Source organism: Pinus tabuliformis, chromosome 4_2 (assembly GCF_031772625.1).
Source record: "Pinus tabuliformis cultivar Carrire ecotype Pingquan chromosome 4_2, CPIR1, whole genome shotgun sequence".
NCBI classification, from domain to species: Eukaryota; Viridiplantae; Streptophyta; class Pinopsida; order Pinales; family Pinaceae; genus Pinus; species Pinus tabuliformis.
In genome coordinates this window covers 350,879,695-350,902,545 of record NC_142304.1, presented here as the reverse complement: position 1 = coordinate 350,902,545, position 22,851 = coordinate 350,879,695, and the positions used below count along the sequence as shown (strand labels likewise).

At 36.6% G+C, this 22,851-nt stretch overlaps 1 protein-coding gene and 1 pseudogene across 3 annotated transcripts; one reads left to right on the top strand and one right to left on the bottom strand.

Annotated features, from left to right (window-relative positions):
* Window positions 1-5,401: 5,401 nt before the first annotated feature.
* On the bottom strand, window positions 5,402-6,651 carry LOC149169357 (xyloglucan endotransglucosylase protein 2-like; annotated as a pseudogene). Its single transcript, XR_016259786.1, has 4 exons — window positions 6,421-6,651; window positions 6,218-6,318; window positions 5,935-6,128; window positions 5,402-5,806 (listed from the first exon to the last, which is right to left on the bottom strand). The product of XR_016259786.1 is annotated as a xyloglucan endotransglucosylase protein 2-like (transcript).
* Window positions 6,652-7,443: 792 nt separating this feature from the next.
* On the top strand, window positions 7,444-15,924 carry LOC149169356 (pleiotropic drug resistance protein 1-like). Of its 2 annotated transcripts, none has more exons than XM_089428669.1 (21): window positions 7,444-7,975; window positions 8,094-8,214; window positions 8,307-8,395; window positions 8,543-8,627; window positions 9,195-9,354; window positions 9,452-9,528; window positions 9,628-9,681; window positions 10,086-10,478; window positions 10,585-10,866; window positions 11,183-11,499; window positions 11,603-11,763; window positions 11,862-11,965; window positions 12,057-12,201; window positions 12,319-12,578; window positions 12,720-13,052; window positions 13,167-13,457; window positions 13,748-13,965; window positions 14,169-14,396; window positions 14,500-14,671; window positions 14,763-15,017; window positions 15,358-15,924. In XM_089428669.1, exons 1-21 carry the CDS (start codon window positions 7,617-7,619, stop codon window positions 15,625-15,627), a joined length of 4,374 nt encoding a protein of 1,457 aa, XP_089284795.1. In that variant the 5' UTR covers window positions 7,444-7,616; the 3' UTR covers window positions 15,628-15,924. The 2 variants fall into 2 exon arrangements, with proteins under 2 accessions (XP_089284795.1, XP_089284797.1); XM_089428671.1 differs by having other exon boundaries at window positions 8,094-8,218; window positions 8,311-8,395.
* The last annotated feature ends 6,927 nt before the right edge of the window (window positions 15,925-22,851 follow it).

The window sequence follows — 22,851 nt, the reverse complement described above, 5'->3', positions numbered from 1 at the left end:
CCTATAGTAGCTTTATAGGCCAAGAATGGGAAGTTATGGATCCATTCTCCAAGGGATGATATCCACTATTAGTGGGATAGAGGTTCCACAAAGGAAGGGGAGTTACTCCATGATCGGAGGGATCAATACTAAATAGGCACTCATTCTAAAGCTTGTTGGTTGGGATAGATGCTATCAACAATGCTTCTAGACTTTACTTTTTCTTTTTCCATACTTCAAGTCATGTTTACACGTCATAGTGGAAGACAGTGCGTACTTATGCACAAACAATACTTGTCTTCTCTACGTGTGCATAACAATTAGCTAGGAAACTATGAATATAGCCAAAATAAAGGTTTTGTACCATAGGGTCCAGAAATTCCACTTTCTTAAAGATATTTTCGATTCAAACTTTGTAGAGGAATGTTCTTGGGACACATTTGTGAATGGTGAAAGATCCAAACCGATGGTCATTTGCCTAATGTGACAAAATGGCATGTAATACCTCATCCTTCCTTTTATCATTAGACTAATCCACCATCACTCGAGAAATCTATGTGTTTCCCCATTATTATCATTGATGCCTCTGTAAAGAGCTAGAAGTAAGAAAGTTACAAGCTACTATAGAGGCTTTGGAGGTTCATGAGGCCAACAACAAGCTAAATCTTTTGTGCATTTATATTGAAACCAAACATCTCATCATATTTAGGATGAAATTGTCATAGAAGAACAAGACATTGCAAGACAACATTTTTGTCTCATTGATTTAGAAGTTGTAGACTGGGTGCCTGACATAGGGCACACTAGAGGAACGTTTAATTAATAGATGAACACCGTGGACACTTACTAGCATATGAAAATTCTTCTAGGTAGAGTCGTGATAGATGTAATTGAGGCCGAGGAGGGAATCGTCCTACTATTGGATGAATTACAATTATTCTTGAAAAGTTTGGATAGGCACCTAAAGTGGATATAAGACCACCTTATCTTGCCTCTAGATCTTAGAAGCTCACCTCGGAGTAGTAAGGATCCAATCACGGTAGACTTATTAGATACCTCCAAGTATGCATGATTAGTCATAGTTTTTTAGGCTTCTTTAGTTCTATATTGGTTTTTTATTTCCATGTTAAATGATCGATTATGTTGTAAATATACAAATCAAATTCTCTTTTTTTATTAATATTTCGTGAATTATGTTTGAATGTCAAAAAAGTTATAGTTTTACCATGAATCTGGTTTTTCGAGGATAAACCAGAATAAACCAAAACCAATACATATGAATAAACCAAAACAAATATATCTTTTTAATAAATAAGTAAAAATTAACCACAAAAAATTAACAAAAATTCAATCTGTATTTCAAATAAATCAAAACTTTTAAAACCACAACTTCATTCCATATTTAAACTTTTTAAATTCAAATTATCTCAAAATTTTAAATTTTAAATAATATTATATTCACCATCGTGGTAAAGAAGACAAGTCAATGGAAACTTTTCAGCATACAAACTTTCACAATGTTTTAATGTAATTACATTCGTAATGTGTTTCCCTTTGAAAACAAGTCCGAGCTACCACCGTGTGCAATTGTGTGCCTTCCATTCTCTATATTAGAGGATAGAACTATCTTATACCTTCATATTGATACTTCCATCGACATATCAAGGGGTTAATAACTCCCAAGCAGCTATAATGGTAAAGAAATCACCAAAAACAAGAATTAAAGGGGGAGCGTTTCAGTAGATCAGCCATGGCAATGGCGATGACAGAGGAGGACTTTCTAAGTAGCCTACAAATAACAATGTAGGCTCCTTTTGTTGTGTGTCCAACCAAGATTTAAGTTATGTTTCTTGAACTTGATATTGTTAAATTTAATTTATGTTTCTTGATTAGTTTAATATGTTACATGGAAAAGTTCTATGAAAATATAGCAAAATAATACATCAAATGAGAAGAAGAAGAAAAAGAGACAATATGCTAACAATCTAATCTGGAAAAACAACAAACGAAAACATCATTGGAGACTAAGGTATTTTCCGTTAATGAAACAACTTTAACATCCCTATGGGGGTCGAAACTTATGTGGACGATTTTGGAGGAGTTTGTAAATCATGGTATAGTTGCAAGGACCTCACAGCTTTTTGTAGAGGAATTCCTGATGTTTTTATTCTTTTACGTTTTCTTTAGACACCCTACTTTCCAATAGCCTATTTAAATCTAGACTTCTCTCGAATGTGCACTTAAATTAATTTAAAGTTTATTACAATTTTTAAATTGAAAACTACATTGGGAACGAATTGTTGGAGAGTGATTTGTCATTGATGCTAGAGCCATGGCAGGATTATGGCATATTGTTTTAACATTTGATTTCTCAGGTTCTTATAATTTATTTCTGAGAATGAATATATATATTCAATATTAAAAAACATTGTTTTTTAATAGGAATTATTTTTTAAGAAGAAGGGATTGTTTTATATTATTGTATGTTATGGTTGTGAGAGTGACATATTTTTGTCATAATTGTCAAGATTTAATCTCTACCCTAATGTTGATATTGAGATTGAGGGAATACTTTGATATATATGTTAATATGACATTGCATTTGCACATATTTATATCTAAATATCAAAGGTTTAATCTCTACCTTAATTTTGATGTTTAAGGTTGAGGGAAGTTGTGATAGCTATGTTAATATGGAAATTAAATGTTGTTGTTAGCTTTGACGTTAAGGTTGAGGGAAATTGTGATATTAATGTTAATATGGAAAACAAATAACAACTTAGTTCATCCTAACAACTTCCATGTTCCACACTAGAGACATTTATGAAATCTTCTTATCAACTCCAACATTATCACACTATCATGATTCCATGTCCATAAACTCATCATAGTCTACTATCTTCTCTAACATATATTGATTTAGTGGTCCTCCCCATTCTAGATAGATTCTCTATTTCATCATTTTGGAATGACATTATGGATAGATTCTTTACTTCAACATTTTGGAATGAGATTGAGAGAAATTGTGATATTAATGTTAATATGGAAAACAAATAGCAACTTAGTTCATCCTAACAACTTCCATGTTCCACACTAATACATTTATGAAATCTTCTTATCAAACTCACAATAGTTCCCATTATGCACCAAATATTGTTAGAGTACCATGCCACCAAACTTATAAAGTATACAATAGTTCCCATTATGTCATTATGCACCAAATATTGTTAAAGTACCATGCCACCAAACCTATAAAGTATGAAAGCATTTTACTTATTTTGTTTTTGAATGCTTAGAAAATACATTTTACTTGTTTTATTTTTGAATGCTTAGAAAATACATTTTACTTGTTTTATTTTTGAATGCCTAGGAAATACATTTTTCTTGTTTTATTTCTCAATGCTTAGAAAATACATTTTACTTGTTTTATTTTTGAATGCTTAGAAAATACCTCGATATCTCAGGTTAGAGGTGTGCAATATGATGAAGTCTTGTCATTAGATGATTCCAAATTCTTGTCATTAGATGATTCCAAATTGTTATCAAGTTGATGTCACATCAACTTGAAAACTTACATTTGAAAGTTAATTTCCAAATTAACAAAAAAATTGTCATAAATGATGTCTTATATCACCTTTATCTCACAATACTTATGTATATAGGAGTATTCACAACACACTTAACACACCTAACATATAAATTGTACACACCCAACATACAAATGGTTTGTTATAGCTTAGATATATCTATTAAATCAACAAAATATTAAATTATTAATATTAACATTTAAATAAACATGCATATTTACATTAGAAAGCTTACCATTTTGCAAAAAATCAACACTTGTGTAATAATTTTTCATTTAAACAATGACCATTTGGTAATACATTGGAGTAGTCTTAGTAAGACTCAAAATCAAATCTTCGAGTTGTCACATAAAACCATGAGTATATCCAACTACCTACAAGTTAGATATATCAATAATTTTTTGGTTTAATAAGAGCCGAAATATTGCCAAAAAAATGGTACCTACTCTTATTTTATCATAACAAGCTAAACATATCTCCTTATAACAATAGAACCAGAGTGGAAAAGAAAATTGCTTATAAGTCTCTTATTCACCCAAATTCTACCAACCTAAGAAAACCCTTATACAATAACAAAAACAAAATTTATAAACTTAAACATTTTAAAATTAAAATTTATTATTACTCAAACAAAATTTTAGAACTCAAGATAATCTAAAACTAATATTTATTAATCCATTTTCACTTATAATTACTATTTTTATTTGAGAAGCCAACATAAGACATTCGAAAACATTTTATTATGAAACACTCAATGATCCTTTTTATTTTATTTTTAAAAGAAAGCATAAGACATTTGAAAAAAGAAATTACTAAATTACTAAAAACCCCTTAATCTTTTTTTTTTACTAGAAATTATCTAATCATTATGAATTATAGTAATTATCTTTGATTTTATATAAGACTTGACATTTGTGAATATTCTATTAAAAAAATTAGTAATCCATTTTATTCTTTATTATTTTATTATAAAACTCATTATATAAGAAAGAAATATAAGACATTTCAAAATGTTTTATTACAGAGATTTGAATTTGAATTTTATTCTTTATTATTTTATTCTAAAACTTGATGTATTATCTTGATAGAGATAGTAATTATATCATTTTTTTAATAGTTAATATTATATAATATATTTATTTTAAACCCACATCGAGGAAGTTGAAAATATATGAAAAAGGGTATATTAGTGGGTCTTAAAACCCGTCATTTATTTTGATAAAGATAAGGAAGATTACATTAATTTTTTAGATTCTCTTAAAATATATAAAAATATATATATTTTTTATTTTGATATTGTTTAAAAAAATTAAAACCCATCATATATTTCTATAAAGAATAATTTTTTATTATTCTTAAAAAAATTATATATATTTTTATATTTTGATATTTGCTCTGAGAAAGTTTTTTTAAATCATTTTTATTTTATAAAAATTATTTATATTGATAATTTTGTTAAAGATGGTTTTTATCAAATCACTTCTTATTTTGGTGAATGATGAATGAATAATTCCTCTATAATTCTGGTGAATGATTGATTGATAATTAATCATTCGTTGGAATAATGTGAAATAAACCCCAAGATCAAACTTCCAATTACTATAATGGGTATTGAATCTTTTGAAAAGGATTTAAAATGCCTTTAAAAAATACATTAAGAAAAAACAATAAATACATTCAGCAACAACCAGACATGAAAATCAATTTGGAAAAGGAAATTTTCAGAGAATGATTTACCCAGAAGCTCACTGCAACATAACATTTGGGCCTCCCTGGACTAATAATCTGACTTGGGATTATTCAGCCATGGGTAGCATCAAATAATGATAACTAGACTACATATTGTCGTGATCGCGAACACATTCTGAAGGCATTTGCTTGTTTCTGGGCGTCTCAGTGCAGTAATTGTAGATGGTGTAGTGCTTCCTCACCCATTTCAAGTACCGCCATTGGCGCCCACATCCAGTTCTCTGAACTCCTCCTGATCCCACCACCGCCGCCCCTACGTAGCGCACACCGATTGTGGAGCAGAAGCCTCACAGGCATCGACATGGAATTCCCTGTAGGAGGCGATGAACGGCGCCTTGGCCCAATCGGTTTTCTCCAGACCCCCTCGGGTGGCCCAGTCATCAGCATTCCACAGGATCGAATAGATCTTCATCGGCTGGTTAAATGGGTACCTCACGCCCAGATCCTTGCTGTTCTTGAACACCCGGATTGGTACCTCATCTACCAAAAATCTGCGCCCCAAAAAAAACATCACACCAAACCATATTAAACCAAAAGAGGTTCATTGTAAAATTACATGCTACATTTGCATTTGGCTCTGGTTCGATAATAAATAATGGGCTCGGGAATGGGGGCTTACACAATTTGGTACATGTTCCAGAGCACAGCATAGGAATGGTAATCCTTGGTGGGGTCGAACCAGAGGTATATTCGATGTTCTCTCTCACCCTTCCCGCCTGTAAATACATTGGTCTGAAGAATGTAGGGTTCCCCGGACTTGTTCCCCAAGAATTCAAAGTCTATCTCATCGTGTTCTGCAGTCTGAGAAGAAAGCTGCCCGCACCAAAAGAAATATAGATACATAAACAGGTAGAAGCAGACTTAGACCCCCAAAAACCCCCAAGATTATTATGAATACTTACATAAAAGGCGGTGACAGTGCCAGCGGAATCGTCAGGAACTAGCTTTATCTGCATACTAAAATGCCCAAATAAATATGTCCCCTTAGACTCGAACCCGGCACCTGCCAACCCATATTTCATCCCACATTGTTATTCCCACAGCTCATAAAAGGATAAAACAACCCAAAAATATGCAGAAACAAATCCAATGTATAATAGCTTACCATACTGTTTGTTGAGGAGAAGCTCGGTCTTTCGACCGCCATGGAATTGTTTGATGTGATCTGAGCCCCAGCTGGCGACATAGTTGTTGTGAAAGGGCACACTCACTGGCTTCCTGGGAGTGGCAGCCATGGCAGCAGAATGGAGTAACAGAATGAGAAACAGAACAAGAAACTGTGTCCTCTTCATGGCTTCCAATGACCTTACTGGCGCCCAAAAATGAAGCTGTGCAGAGGAAGGCGAGCCTTATTTCCTAACGAGGATCCTATGTATCTTCCCATTGAACGCCAAAGCTGCGAAAACAATTTGTTGAGCAGTGATATAAATTTAGTTTTTCTAATTTAAATATCGAGCGGGAATGTTGAATTTGAAATTCTGTGAGGCAGATGGTGCATTGAATACATGAAGTGAATGTCTAATCCACACTGGTCTAGATGTCAGATTGTCCAAAATCTGCATTATATACATTGAACACTAGAGCTTGTCCAAAATCTGCATTATATACATTGAACACTAGAGCTTGCCAGAGGTAGGGTGATCGAGTTGCCGGAATATGCATGGATATGTATAGTGTATATGTAGCATGCCTTCAGATCCAAGAATGTCCTGTCACAGATATTTTAGCGCTCATTTATGTTTCGATAGAGTTGGAAATAGCTTTTGCGGAGACGAGCGGGTTGCTTTCCTTCGTTCAGTCCCCTGCAAATAAAATAATCCTAAATAACTGAACGGCGGCCATGTTTGACCATGTGATTAAAAGTCAAACTCCCGAAATCAACGAAGGCGTTCCTGTCCACACAAGGCAAGAGAGCCCTCAGCCATGGAATTTGTCCGTCAAATGCGACCAATTGTTCCTTCCAGAGTGTGAGGTGTGGTGTGCCTCATATTTGAAATTCCTACCCTCACCTCAGAATCTGACCATGGCGGTCGCAAGTTCGTTTGTAGTTACGTCAAATGAACACGTGGTATTTTTCGTCCCCGGTTTCTATATATAAATATATGGGCGTTACTAGGAACTACCCAATAAGCCTCTCATAGAAGCCCTTGGACAGGTTGGGTTCTCCAGCTATTGAAAGAAAGTGCAGAAGACATTGCCAGGGATTGATTCATTCACAGGGCCTGAAAATCTCTAAGTGGAATACCAAATCTTCTAAATTGTTAACAGGATTTGATCTGCAATCTCTGGGGGGACTAAAATATGAGTTCGTCTATCAGCGAAGAGCCTGATGAAAAAACATGGACAGGCAGTCTGCGATCGGCGAGTACAAGATTGTTCGAGCGATCAGAGAGCGTTTTTTCTCAGTCTTCCAGTGTCCGCAAACGCCAGAATGACGAGGAAGCGCTCAAGTGGGCGGTTCTTGAAAAGCTGCCCACTTACGAGCGGTTAAGAACTGCGATTCTTGCAAATGTGAATGACAAAAAAGTAGTCGGTGTTGATCAGGTCGACGTTAGGGGTATCGAACCCGAGAATCGGCAGCAGTTGATGGAGAGGCTCGTCAAAGTTCCAGACGAAGATAATGAACGCTTTCTTCACAGGCTTCGAAAGAGGATCGACAGGTTTGAGAAGCTTATTATGTTGTTTTTTACAGAACCCAATTCCGGCAGTATTTAGCTTAGCTTTAGCTTGCCTTAGCTTAAATGAACATTTGTGGATTTTTTGGGCGGAATTCTGCAGCGTTGGCATCGTTTTGCCCGAGATCGAAGTTCGATACGAACATTTGAACATCGATGCAAATGCCTACGTAGGAAGCAGAGCACTACCCACGCTTATCAACTACACTGCTAACGTGGTCGAGGTAGGTTTTTCATACCAAATGGACAAACTATGTGCAGATTATTATGAGTTTGTCGGGTTTTTGTAACATCTAGAATTTATCTTGATTTCCAGGCAGTTTTAGGGTCGCTTCATTTGTACAACAGCAAGAAGGCAACCATGACAATTCTTCATGATGTCAGTGGCATCATCAAGCCCGGCAGGTAAAACGTAATTTAATTCTTGAATTGCTGCCAATTTGATCCCGATATCGCATTCTTTACCAGTTACAAATAAATGTGACTGAAATTCAATCTAAAAATCTTGCCTGCAAATCTCTAAGCCTTTGAAGCTTTACGTATATTTGACAGGATGACGCTTCTTCTTGGACCGCCAGCCTCCGGCAAGACGACTTTGCTCAAGGCTCTGGCCGGAAAACTGGACAAAAGTCTGAAAGTATGCATCGATTTTATTCTATTTTTTTAAAGTAATCAAAATTAGATCAAATTTATTCAAGATTCGGGTGAATTTAATAACTAAGTTAAGATGGGTTCACAGGGGGCGACGGGTCACCGGTTCAAATCCTGTGATGGTCCCACTGGTCTCCGGTTCAAATCCTGCCCCCACTAGTTTCAAATCCCTTTGATGTTCACACCTGCGTAGCATAAAAAAAAATAACGCAGTTAAAATGGGTTAAGATCACACTTATTCAAGAATCGTATGAATTTTACTTATACCATTTTAAATCTATCGAGCACTGGGTTGTGTTTTACAACCAATCTGATCGGCCAAAGAATCTTTTAAAGATCCAAGCATCGATGTAGTTTAATATTCTATTCTCTAAATTTTTTGGCTCAACTCTCATAGATCTCACTCAAATTGGATCGCAATTTATTTATTTATGTTTCACGCCTCTTTCCTCGCCGCAAAATCCACATCATTTCTTTTAAGTGCAGTAATAGATCCAGAGAAGCAACAACCAAGAAACGCTCTGAATAACCCAACCGTATTGTCCGGGTGCAGGTTACAGGTGTAGTAAACTACAATGGACATACCATGGATGAATTCGTGCCACAGAGAACATCCGCTTACATCAGCCAAAATGATTTGCACATTGGGGAAATGACTGTGAGAGAAACCTTAGACTTCTCTGCGCGGTGCCAAGGAGTCGGGTCGAGATATGGTATGACTGCCTTTTCTATTTCTGGATCTTGCTAAATCCGATGCTATAGATTTTTGTGTCTTCAGTTCGAATAATCCGCTATCTCTCTCTTCTGTAGACGTATTAACTGAACTATTGAGGAGGGAAAAGGATCAGGGAATCAAACCAGATCGCGATATAGATGTCTTTATGAAGGTACAGTACAAGCAGCTGCTCTGAAATCCGTTAAGATTGAATTCAATTTAAATGCATTTCAATGAATTTACTGAGAATGGTTCACTATTTCTTGTGCAGGCCACTGCATTAGAGGGCCAGAAAGCCAACCTGTTCACGGACTATGTTCTGAAGGTATTTTGTTATAGCTGTTTTGTCAAATAAAATATGGTGTTGTTTTCCTGTTAACTAAAACGAGTCCTTTTATTAGAAATTTTCTAATAAAATTTTGTGATGAATCTGTTGTTCAGATTGCAACTTAACAATTAGAATAAAAAAATCTAAATTCTAAATAGCAGGTTAAAGTAGCTAGGATTTTAACATTTAGAATTAACAAAAACCTTTAGACAGCAATTTAAATTTTAAAATAGCAGTTTAAAGTTGTTAATATTGCAGTATCAAAATGTTAGGAATTGTAAAATCGATCTTCAGGCCCCAAAAAGCGTGGGAAAAGAGGCCTTTTAGTTAAAATTTAACCTAGGATCAGTTTTCTTTGGATGAACCAACAATATTTGTATTGCTGTTGATGGTTGGACCAGATCTTGGGGTTGGACATATGTGCGGACACACTGGTCGGAGATGCAATGCACAGGGGCATTTCCGGAGGGCAGAAGAAAAGAGTTACCACTGGGGAAATGATTGTTGGAGCTGCGAAAGCCCTGTTCATGGACGAGATTTCCACCGGCCTGGACAGCGCTACAACATACCAGATTGTTCGATGCCTACGCCAATATGTCCACGTTTTCAATTCGACGATGGTGGTGTCACTCCTACAACCTGCCCCTGAGACCTTCGATCTCTTCGACGACATCATTCTACTTTCAGAAGGTCACGTTATTTACCAGGGTCCTCGAGAAAACATTCTCGAGTTCTTAGAGTCCATGGGATTTAAATGCCCTGAGAGGAAAGGTGTTGCAGATTTCTTGCAGGAGGTATCTTATTTTTTGCAATCTTCCTGAAATTATTATTCGTCATCTGTGACATTAAGATCAGGGTATCTGACAAATGTCATCGAATTGTATTGAATCGATTGAACAGGTGACTTCTCTCAAAGATCAAGAGCAGTACTGGGCAGACAGAAGGCAAACATACCGTTATGTTCCAGTGAAGGAGTTTGCGGATGCATTCCAGTCTTTTCACATTGGGGCCGCACTGAATGCAGAGTTATCGGTTCCATACGATAGAAAGAAATGCCACCCGTCAGCTCTCACAACAGAGGAATACGGTTTGAACAAAATGGAACTTTTCAGAGCATGCTTTGATAGAGAAATTTTGCTGATTAAGAGAAGTTCGTTCGTCTATATCTTCAAAACTGTTCAGGTAATTCTTCATTGTTGTATTTTCTTATCAAAACTATCAGATGTTTTCTAGTTATTTCAAAGTGGTTTTTGTTTTACTGTAGATTTTCTACTTTCAAACAAATACAACTTGTTATTATGAAACTGATTTTTTTATTTTTAAATAATCCTACGTAAACCGTTTATCGGATTTACCTATTCTAAACTTCACTATATTTATTTGGGATATTTAAAGCTGAAATATGATTTCTCTTTGACAGATATTTATCATTGCTGGCATTGCCATGAGTGTATTTATTTGGGATATTTAAAGCTGAAATATGATTTCTCTTTGACAGATATTTGTCATTGCTGGCATTTCCATGAGTGTTTTCTTCCGTACCAATATGCATGACAGAAATTTGGCTGACGGAGCCATTTACTTTGGGGCACTTTTCAATGGTCTAGTAGTGGTGATGTTCAATGGCCTGGCAGAATTGTCGATGACAGTAGACAAGCTCCCAGTGTTTTACAAGCAGAGAGATTTCAAGTTCTACCCAGCCTGGGCTTATTCACTCCCAACATGGGTTATGAGAATTCCTATGTCCCTGTTGGAGTCTGTTTTGTGGATCATTATGACATATTATACCATAGGTTTTGCCCCAAATCCTCAGAGGTATAGTTTGATGATCTTGAAGCCCCACCTTCCTCTGTTCTGGTTGTGGTTTTTAATGCTCAAATCTAATGTCAAATTTCCTTGGTATTCTCTTCCCCTGCAGATTTTTCCGACAGTTTTTGATGCTCTTTACAGTCCATCAGATGTCTTTAGGCCTCTTTCGCTTTATAGCTGCCTTGGGACGCAATCGGATAGTGGCAAACACTTTCGGCTCGTTTGCCATCTTGATCATACTCGTTCTCGGAGGATTCATCATATCCAGAGGTATACTAGCTCTCAAGCTCAAACTGAAAAGAAAAGCTGTGCAAGCCACTTAATAACTATAAGTACTAATGTTTGGTGTTCGTGGTTTCCTATTGCAGATGATATTAAAGGATGGTGGATATGGGGTTACTGGCTTTCTCCTCTCATGTATGCTCAAAATGGAATTGCAGTAAATGAGTTTACGGCAACTAGATGGCAAAAGGTAAGTAAATTGCAGACTAGATGGTGCCTGCAATTGAAAACCGGTCGTGTGATAGAAGGAACTAATAATTTGCTTATTTAAAATGTTTCAGCCAAATGACAACGTTGGCGTCAACTTAATGAGATCTCGCGGCCTTTTTCCCGATAGCTACTGGTATTGGCTTTCGATTGGAGCCCTCGTGGGGTTCAATATTTTATTTAACATTCTCTACACACTGGCATTGCATTATCTAGATCGTAAGTCCTCTTGAACTTCTGCTCATGATTTTGGCTGATTTCAGTACTATACTTTGTATCTTGACGGGAATTCATATTTAGAAAACAAAATTAATGATGTTCTGTTTCTTTTTCCAGCTCTAGGAAAGCCTCAGGCATTAATTTCTGAAGATGATTTGAAACAAAAGCTGGCAGCTCAAACCGGGGTTGTGCAAAGAAACAGTATAAATGAAATGCAGACGATGCCAGGAGAAAACCATGAAGAGAATCAAGCTTCTGGTACGAACAATGCTGCTTCAAATTCTACACGAGAATCTGGAAAGAAAGGAATGGTTTTACCTTTTCAACCTCTGGCGATGGCTTTTGACAATGTCAATTACTTTGTAGACATGCCCTCAGTACGTTAAGTTTCCCATCCCTTTGAATTAATTACTATTAATAAGAAAATATTGGAAAACCTTTCTGTTTTCCCTTGTAATGGCTGTTAATAATTTGATTTTAAAGCTTGTCAGTAATTTTTACTGCTGTACATATTACAGGAAATGAGGCAACAAGGAATTGAAGAAAATAGACTCCAGTTATTGCGTGGAGTGAGTGGAACATTCAGGCCTGGTGTGCTCACTTGTTTAATGGGTGTGAGTGGAGCTGGAAAAACAACCCTAATGGATGTTCTTGCTGGAAGGAAAACTGGTGGGTACATCGAAGGGTCCATCACCATCTCTGGTTATCCCAAAAAACAGGAAACCTTTGCTCGTATCTCGGGTTACTGCGAACAAACTGATATCCATTCTCCTTTCGTTACTGTTTATGAGTCACTGGTATACTCTGCCTGGCTTCGTCTCCCATCTGAGGTCGATACTGCATTAAGAAAGGTAATCCCTTTTCTCTAATATCGTCAAATCTCTAATTTAACAGCATTATCAAGTGTATTTATGTCGAAATGGAGTTCAATTTAACTGATGGGTATTGTATTGAAACATAAACAGACATTTGTGGATGAAGTTATGGATCTTGTGGAACTGAATAATCTGAGAGAAGCTCTGGTGGGGCTTCCTGGAGTGAACGGCCTGTCCACGGAACAGCGTAAGAGATTGACTATAGCAGTTGAATTGGTTGCAAATCCTTCAATAATCTTCATGGACGAGCCAACATCAGGACTGGATGCAAGAGCTGCTGCTATTGTGATGAGAACTGTCCGGAACACAGTGGACACAGGCCGAACTGTTGTTTGTACTATTCATCAACCCAGCATTGACATCTTTGAATCTTTCGATGAGGTATGTTCTGAAAATACACTCTCTCAAATCTATGGATCATTATTACAGTCAATGTTTATCTTTCAATCCACAATAAAATGCTAAATAGTTGGGTGGCTTTATACATCTTAAATTTCTTTATTTGATTGGTAAATTAAACTATATAACTATTCGGAATCTTCAGACACAAATGAAATGCCTCTTTTATAAATAATTTGTAAAAGAAACAAAATCCTTACAAAATAAGGAAACAGCTCCTTATGGTTCTTAGTGCTGAAGTGGTAATAAGAATGGATTTGCAAAATTTGCAGCTTGTGTTGATGAAGCGAGGAGGGCAGATGATATACGTTGGTCCTCTTGGCCACCATTCCCAAACACTGATCGACTATTTCGAGGCCATTCCAGGCGTTCCCAAAATCACGGAGGGATACAATCCTGCGACATGGATGCTTGAAGTGTCTTCTGTGGGCGCAGAATCGCGTCTTGGAACCGATTTTGCAGAAGCATACAGGAATTCATCCCTCTACCAGTAAGTCATTATCAGTACAAGTTTCTGAAAATTATATTAACAGTTTTGTTCTCATTTATTTAAAAATTCGATTACTTATAATATTGTTTTCATCAACAAATTTTATGTGTTCTTTTATACTTATATTTATCATCTCTATTTTTATCACTACCTAAATTATCTATTTTTCACATGACTTAACAAATTATATATTTTATATACAGACGAAATGAAGTTATAATCAAGGAACTGAGCGTGCCGGCTCCGGGAATGAAGGATTTACACTTCGAATCTCAATTTTCGCAACCTTTGATAATTCAATCCTGGGCCTGCTTGTGGAAGCAGCACTGGTCATACTGGAGAAACCCCGAGTACAATGCCATCCGTTTCTTTTTCACTTTGGTCACTTCTTTGCTTTTTGGTACCATCTTTTGGAGAATGGGTCAAAAGATGTAAGAAATTATACCTTGAAGCCTTTACAACATTTGGATGCTTATTATCGTTACAAGCTGCAATATCATCTTTTTAATTTGTGATATGAATGCATTATTGCAGACAGGAGCAACAAAAAGTTTTGAATGCTATGGGATCACTGTTCTCGGCTGTGTTATTCATAGGTGTGAGCAATGCTTCTTCAGTCCAACCTGTAGTGGACGTTGAAAGGACAGTCTTTTACAGAGAAAAGGCAGCCGGGATGTACTCTGCTATGCCTTATGCCCTCGCACAAGTAAACCCCCAATTTCATTTCATCCCTCCCATTAATGGCTAAAAGCTTTCTGAATTCTTCTCGTCCCTAATGTGTCAATGATGTTATGCAGGTATTGATCGAAGTGCCATATGTATTTGTTCAAGCGGCGGTGTATGGAGTGATCGTGTACTCGATGGTCAACTTCCAATGGCAGGCAGACAAGTTCTTCTGGTTTCTCTTCTTCATGTTCTTCACATTTTTGTACTACACATACTACGGAATGATGACAGTAGCTCTGACTCCTAATGTCAACGTAGCTGCCATTGTCTCCTCGGCTTTCTATTCCATCTGGATGCTTTTCTGCGGTTTCATAATCCCTCGTCCGGTAAGAAATCATGGTTTTAATCACTACAAATCCAACAATAATATTCCAAAGTATACAACGATTAATTGACGTAACTTGTTTGTCAGAGCTAACCTGTTTCCCCGATACCTCACCAAACTTCAAAATTCTACTTTTACAAAATTCCATCAATTGCTTTTTTTGCCAATCCAAGTCTGCCAAGATTCATGCAATACTTGCTCATTCAACTGTGTATATCTGAACATTAAGACCATAACAAACATAGATGGACACATATTGCTTGTGCTGCATTCTATTACAGTTTTTTGTCAGGATTCAATTCAATTAATACCTCTAACAATACTTAATAAATTTGATGCAGAAAATACCGGTGTGGTGGAGATGGTACTACTGGGCATGCCCTGTTGCATGGACTCTGTACGGTTTGATAGCATCACAGTTTGGGGATTATGAAAATCTCATGACTAAAACAGACGGCACTAAAGAGCCATTGAAACAGTTTATCAAAAGTTATTTTGGATTCAGACACAGCTTCTTGGGACCTGTTGCAGTTGTGACAGCAGGATGGAGCATTCTCTTCGCATTCATCTTTGCCATATCCATCAAAAAGCTCAACTTCCAGTCAAGATAGTCACTGAAATATCAAATATTATTTTTTCAATGTAACCTGTATATCTTATTGATGGGTGCCAGTAACAAATGTCCAATCCGATCGATCATATTACAGAGTACAAGGAGACGCATTATAGGTGTGTATATATATATATATAGATGTATATACCACCATATGTCCTATTCTATTTAAGAATATTTCTTTTCCGTAAGGGATATAGCTTGTCCCCCCTCTATATAAAGGGGCACCGCATTCTGCAAATCCCAGGTATCATTTTTCAGTCAATTTTTAATGAAAAGACGCACGATTGGTCAATTGAGTGCATATTGTTTTTTAATTCACTGTTAATTAGTTAAATAAATTGCATGACAGTAAGATAGTTGATGTCATTAACTATTTTTGGTCAGAGGTCAGAATTTTGACATGAAACCATATGACAAAAGAATGGACAAGAAATTTCGCTTGTGTTGGATGCAACTCAATTTTGACAGCAAAATATGTGGAAAACGTTTAATTGTGATTTCATGTGAAAAATCATAGGCAAGAAACAACAAATGTTACATTCAAATGTCTATATGCGTTTTCTATAATGAATTTAGACTTTCGGCAACTAACATAGATATACGGGATATAGATATAAAGTTTCATAATGAGTTTTCATAATAATTAACTGCTGATAATAAACGGTATGTTTTAAATGGTTTATAATTAATAAAATTAAGAAAATGAAAATATAAAGTTTAGTTATTAAAATATAAATTAATTTAAGATCTTTTTAAGTGTTTATAGTAATTGACAATTGGGTTGATTTCATATCGGTCTAATATGGATCCTCATTTATGGGTTTTAAAGATGGTAAAATCGTATCTTTTCTTATAAGGTTTTTAAAGATAGTAAGTTTAGTATAACGTATTCTTTTATATGTTCCTAAATACAAAAACACATATTAAGCATGAGATTTTCATAGCTTTTATTATCATTAAAAATAATGGAAAAAAAAAAGATTTTTTTTAAATGTTTATTAATTAAAAATTAAAAATAAATATTAAAATTAATAATTAATTTTTATCGACTTTTTAATAAGATAATATATTCTCTGAATCTTCTGTGATCCATATTATATTAAGAAGAGTCATTTTGGTAGAAATTACATAGAAGAAAATTTTGCCAGTGCGTTTCGAACTAGCTAGTGTGGTTCATCATCGCGACTAGATGAAGATGCACATCATGGCACAGTCTTAAATAAAGGGCGATATGATATTTTGGTCTCTACACTTCCCTCTATTTAAGGTCGTGCCATGATCTGCATCTTCATCTGGTCGTGATGATGAACCGCACTAGCTGTTGGCAAAATTTTCTCTATGTGATTTTTACGGAAAAGACTCTTCTTAAAATAATATATTAGTTGATTTCAATATATCATAATGATAATAATAAATTATATTTTTTTTTAAGTTTTTAAAAAACTAATAAAATTATATTTCATTTTAAAATATTTAAAATATAAATATAAATAAGTAGATTGAGGTTAAATAATTTCTAAATTTAATAGATTTTAAAACGTAAATTTCTTATGATTAAATTTAATGAATAAAATAATTTCTAATCATTTTTATGTGAAATACTAATAAAAAGAGTAATTTTGCATAGCCGGTAGTTTTGAAATCGTTGTTAGAGTCACTCTAAAACCTAGTATAGAGATGTTACCCTCTTAGTGGTTTGTAAATATTCCTAATTTACTTTTTAAGTTATAAATATGGATGTTTATTTTATTTTATTTTATTTTCATTAATAAAATTAGTTGAGGCTAACCAAAGAGTCACTGAAGAAAAAAAATTGCTAAGCTAGAGTTTCACTTACCAGATAGTTAAAAAGACACTTATTCCTCTCCAGGTTAGCTAGCCTACATGAAGTTGGCCTAATGTAGGCTTGAGGAGCCATGTGGAAGACTATAAATAAGACGACTTCAACCTCCATTGTGAACATACATCTCTCCAAGTTTGATCTAAAATAGAAAGTGAAGAAAGCAAGTGCGAGAAGGCTAGAAGACAAGGAAATTACCCCAACAAAGTAAGGAGTAATCCTTGAAAAGAAGGAAGTCTAAATCTTTGTTTTGACTCACACGTCTGAATTCTTAGCCTTCTAGGGTTACTATAGGTCCGAATTCAAACGGCCGAAGTTGATGACTTGGTTGGTGAGGTCGAAATTTTTAGAAGCTACATTCCAATAAGGTCAACCTAGTTGACTCATTGAAGATCCTGTTATTGGTCAAGGAAGCTTGCATGGTGGTTGGCTTGATCTTGGAAGTCTCCTTTGAAAGTGATTCTATAAGAAGAGAATTTTGGTTGGCTTTTCCCTTGAGAGGAGCTTTTCCCTGGATGAGTGCCTGTGAAAATTTCAACTTACTGTTGAAATCCTATTGCAGCAACTGGGATTAATTTTTTAATTTTTAGTTATTTTAACAATTTATTTGTGACAAAAAATACCAAATTAATCACACTGCATCATTCACAAATAAAATTGCAAAAAATAAATAACGCTAGAACTGAGAAAACACTAGCACACACACACACAATGACACCGTTATTTTTTGACAAATGTCCCTAGAAAAACCCAATGTGGGAAAACCAATGCAACAAATGAGGGTTTTATTATTATGCAACAATGAATTCTGAGTACAATAATTTGGATGCTAAATCTGGCCATCCTACAAAAAAAATACTCGCAAAAATCTAGTGAGTATTTTTCCTCACTCCATAGAAAAATCTGGCACTGAAGATTGGCCTTTGAAACCCTCTACAAATTCCCTTGTGTCACCCTCTATGTGGGATCTGCGCAGACTCTAATTTGTACAACCTAGATCTCAATCTGAGTTGATTCTTCAGTTTTCCACTGACTCTGGAAATGCTTCTATCGACCTCTCCAAAATTCTTCTGCCAACGGAACATTGAAACGACTTCCCGAGTCTTCAAATAGAACTGCCTTTAGAGGCTACTACGCAGACCCTGCGTCAACCTCACTTTGCCTCTTTTGCCTCTTTGCAAATGCACTCACTGGATTTTGAAATATTCCTCTAGCCTCACTGTCCCTGCCTCTGACTCACTTCTTCGATCTTTGGCTCTCCGAAAAATACTGTTGCTCTCTGGAAATCAATATGCCAAGGAAATCGAGTTACTAGTGTATTTTCTCCAAGTTCCCATCGACTTCTTCTTATTATACTCAGTTGGAACTCCAACAACCAAGATTAAATCTTAATCAAGGGATAGGATCATCTTGAAGTCAATCCGTGTGAGTTTCTAGATGATTATCACCTTGACTTAATTAATTCTAATTAATTAACTAGTTTTCCTAAGTTTAGACTTAGGAAACATTAAAAATAGGTTAATAATCTAATTAAGTCATCTCTAGGTGTAATTTCAAGAAACGATTTATGGGTTTTGGAGATACCATGCATTCTAGCCTCTCCACCAAATTTCGTGGCTAGAACACATATTATGCTATAGAAACTAACACTCCCTCTTAGTGAGGACTATGTTCTCTCTAGTGCTGCACATCCTACCACAAGACCCTGTCTCTGTATCACCTCCTATCACATTGTTGATGTTTAGTTGTTGTTGCCCACCAACCACTACATAAATATGATGTTGCATCTGTGTTGCTGCTAACCCTGCTGCCAACACTGCATCTGCACTGCAACTCGCTCTCATTTGCTATTGTTGCAACTGCAACTACTGCAACTGAGAAGCATCCAAAATACTGAATCCGATGTATTTCGTATGATGCATCTATCTCTTGAGCCCTAACTGCTACTAGCTACTACATTGTACACTGAAGAATCTGCACTGCCACTAACTTTGTATTGTGCCACTTTGCACTGCTTCCAAATCTGCATTGCGCTCCCCAGCACCTGACTGCTACTAGTCTGCAACTATCACTCTCGTATTGATTGCATCAACTGCCACTGATCCATGCTGTTGTTGAATATTGCGGGCCCTCGTTTCCAAGCAATGATCCATGAGGTGGACTCCTCAATGGACCCTACCTGATATTTGTAGCTCTCTAAGGCTACAACACCAAATTAACCCACCTCACTCCTGGAGGTATATCTGCGAACATAGAAAACTCTTCCTCAAGCCTAGAGGAAAGCTTGTCTATCTCTACAGATGTTATTGCCTGGTCCTGCTTCTCCTACTTGTCCTTCTTCCTAAAAGGAAACTAGGTACTGTAGTGACTGAGCTCACCACACTTGAAGCACTTGACCTTCGATAGGTCCTTCTTCTTCTTTTTCTACTCCTCCTGTCCCTGAATGTGACCCTTCGATGCAAGGGAACCACTCTCCTCCTCCTTCACACCCTTGTGTCTATTGTTACTGCTTCCACTAATGGAGCTCTCTAGAAGAGCTCGCCTAAACTCCTCTTGCTACAGATTATCCCACATTCTGTTCCATCCTGGTAGTGTATCTCTTCCCAATATACTTTGGATGAAGACTTGCCAATCCTCCAAGACAATATTTAGTGCCAATTATACAAACTCTGTAGGTTGAGGTGCCTCCCCAACAGCTTCTAGCATATCTTAGACCTCGCGAATTTGAGTGAGGAAGGTATGCATGCTTTCTTCCTTCTACATCCTGATGCTTCTCCACTTCTCTTGGAGAAAGATCTTCTGCTGCTTGGAAGAACTATGATATAGCATAGAGAGAGCTACCCACATTTCCCTAGTAGTATTCTTGCCAGAAATATGGGAGACTATATGATCTTGGACTCCATCCAAAATCATCCACTTCGCCTTCGCCATTTCCTTTATGTACTCCTTCTATTGATCGACATCTCGAGGAATTGCTACCACACTATCCACATAGACTTTCAGGCCATATTCATCTATATGGAAGGCCATCCTAGCCTTCTAGATGACATAGTTGGAAGCTCCCTCCAACCTATCCCAATATCTAAGCCTAGTTGTGGCCATCTCAAAAACTGTCGAAACCACCCCCCCCCTTCCTTCTACTTGGCTAATGCTCTGCTACTGCCACTCCCTTCTAGAATGCATGGATCTTCTAGCTACTATTACCAACTTTCCTGGAAAAAATCGAACTTCTGAGACTCGAAGTTCCCTGAGAGAAATTTTCCCTTTGTTGTGTGTGATTTTCTCTTCCACTTGACGTTGGTTCTGTTGTTGCAAAAACCTCTGCGTCCAACCAAAAAATCTTCTCAATGAAAATCTAAGTTGTAGCTACTCCCTCTCACTACTATAATCACTAACCTGAGAAACTCGATTTTTCTGCAGCCCTGCAACTGAAAATTGAATTCATGCCCTAACAATTCTGTTAGGATATTCCGACACATAGGAAATAGTTAAGTACAACTTGGTCTAGTATAGAGTTAGGTAAAGTGTGTTTCTTTACCGTTGTACATTTTGTAACTTACAATCCGACGGTCACGATATGTAGTGATCCGACGGTTCATGCTCTCCTCGGTATTACCGACACTTGATTCGTGGCTTGACACCCGATTGGTCCATGAATTCTATTTAAAGCGCATGGAGGGTCATTTGTAGGGTAATCCGTGCATGAGAGAAACATATGTAAATTTTCATTCTTTTATTAATAAATTGCCTGAAGTGGCCGCGTTGGCTCAGGCCGTGGACTATTTCCCTCTTTGAGGGTTTTAACCACGTCAAAATACTGGTGTATTGATCTGCAATCTGGTTGTGAGCGGTGTCCTTTTGGTGTTCTGTCTGAGGAACTTACCCTGTAAATTCCTACATGGTATCAGAGCTATTTGAGGGCCGCGTCCATTGGTGATCCAAATTTGAAGCCGGTAGAACTGCATCCGACTGCCGTTTCCTAGATCTGCTGTTTCTGACTGCTTTCGAGCCGAGATGACTGCTCTGTTGTGTTGGGAGCATCTGTTCCAGTGAGGAACCCCTTTCGTTTCACGCGAAAAGGTTTCTGGTAGCCCTAGCTGCGTCATTTTTAAGATCTGGAGGTATACAGTGTTTATTTGCAGTTTACTGTTATTTTCTCTCTGTTTATTTCGGTTTCGGTTTATTTAGCATTTTTATTACCGAATCTATACCTTTCATTTCTGCGTATGCTCTTTGCCCTGCGACTCTGTGCGATCTGGGCAAATCAAAAACAGAAAGGAAGGATTTTTCTCATGCGTATGCTCTTTTCCCTGCGCCTTAGGGTGATCTCGGAAAATCAGAAACATTGAGGAAAATATTTAGTTTTGGCCAAAGCTAACTTTGAGCCGCAAGGTTCATTTTTAAAAATATTTAGTTTTTCGGCTAAAGCTAACTTCGAGCCATAAGGTTCGTTTTCTTTGCATGTCCGTGTTGGGTTTTGTGTTTTTTGTTTTGTAGGGAAAAAGAGCTTTCTCAAAGCAAGCACGCAACCCAAAGAACCCCCCCCCCTCTCTCTCTCTCTCTCAATTTTTTTGTATAGATCAATTGGTTCAAAGCTATTTTAAGAGAGTAGAGGTCTTGGGTTCAAGTCTCCATTTTGTGGGGGCAGACTTTTTCATTTCCGCACATTCCCGCACTTCGTCGGCAACTTCAACAACTTTTTTTCAAAAAGCCATAACTTCTTCATCCGGAAGCCGTTTTCAGAGCCGTTTTTTTTTAAACCAGCCTAATTTTTCGAGATCTATCCATTGGAACACTTATTTTCAGCATCTTTAGCTTTAGTTTCCATTGAAATGGAAAGTCAATACCAAGTTACCCTTGACAGCACCAACTACTTCCAATGGTTGGCTTACATTGAGGATTTACTTAGAAGTAAAGGTCTCTACAGAATAGCCTCAGGCCAAGAAAAGAAACCGAAGGATGAAGATAAGGCTGCTAAATGGGAAAATAGGCAAGATCAAGCACGTGGGTTGATAGGGATGTCTATTTCTCCAGATCTTAGATTCCATATTACAGAAATTGATACTCCTGATGAAGCAATGAAACAAATCAATAAAGTTTTTGGGATTAAAAATGAAATTAGAGCCCATCAACTTGAAAATGAGTTGCTTACATTGGACCCTAATAATTTTTCTTGCATTGAAGATTTCTTGTCCAAGTTCAAGACCCTTAGATATATTTTGGAAGGCGTTAAAGTTAAGAAAGAAGATAGTAACCTTATCTATTCCATTCTTACAAAGTTGGGACCAGCCTACTCTGTGTTTGTTTCCACCTTCCATTCTACAAGAGAAGCCTTCATTTCTCAAGGAACAGACTACAAACCCCCTTCCTTTGACTCTT

Coding starts and splice junctions, on each gene's coding strand:
- LOC149169356 (XM_089428669.1), top strand. CDS start 7,617: ATGAGTTCGTCTATCAGCGAAGAGCCTGATGAAAAAACATGGACAGGC. Junction 9,355..9,451: donor AGGAGTCGGGTCGAGATATG/GTATGACTGCCT, acceptor TCTCTTCTGTAG/ACGTATTAACTGAACTATTG. Junction 12,202..12,318: donor GGCATTGCATTATCTAGATC/GTAAGTCCTCTT, acceptor TTCTTTTTCCAG/CTCTAGGAAAGCCTCAGGCA.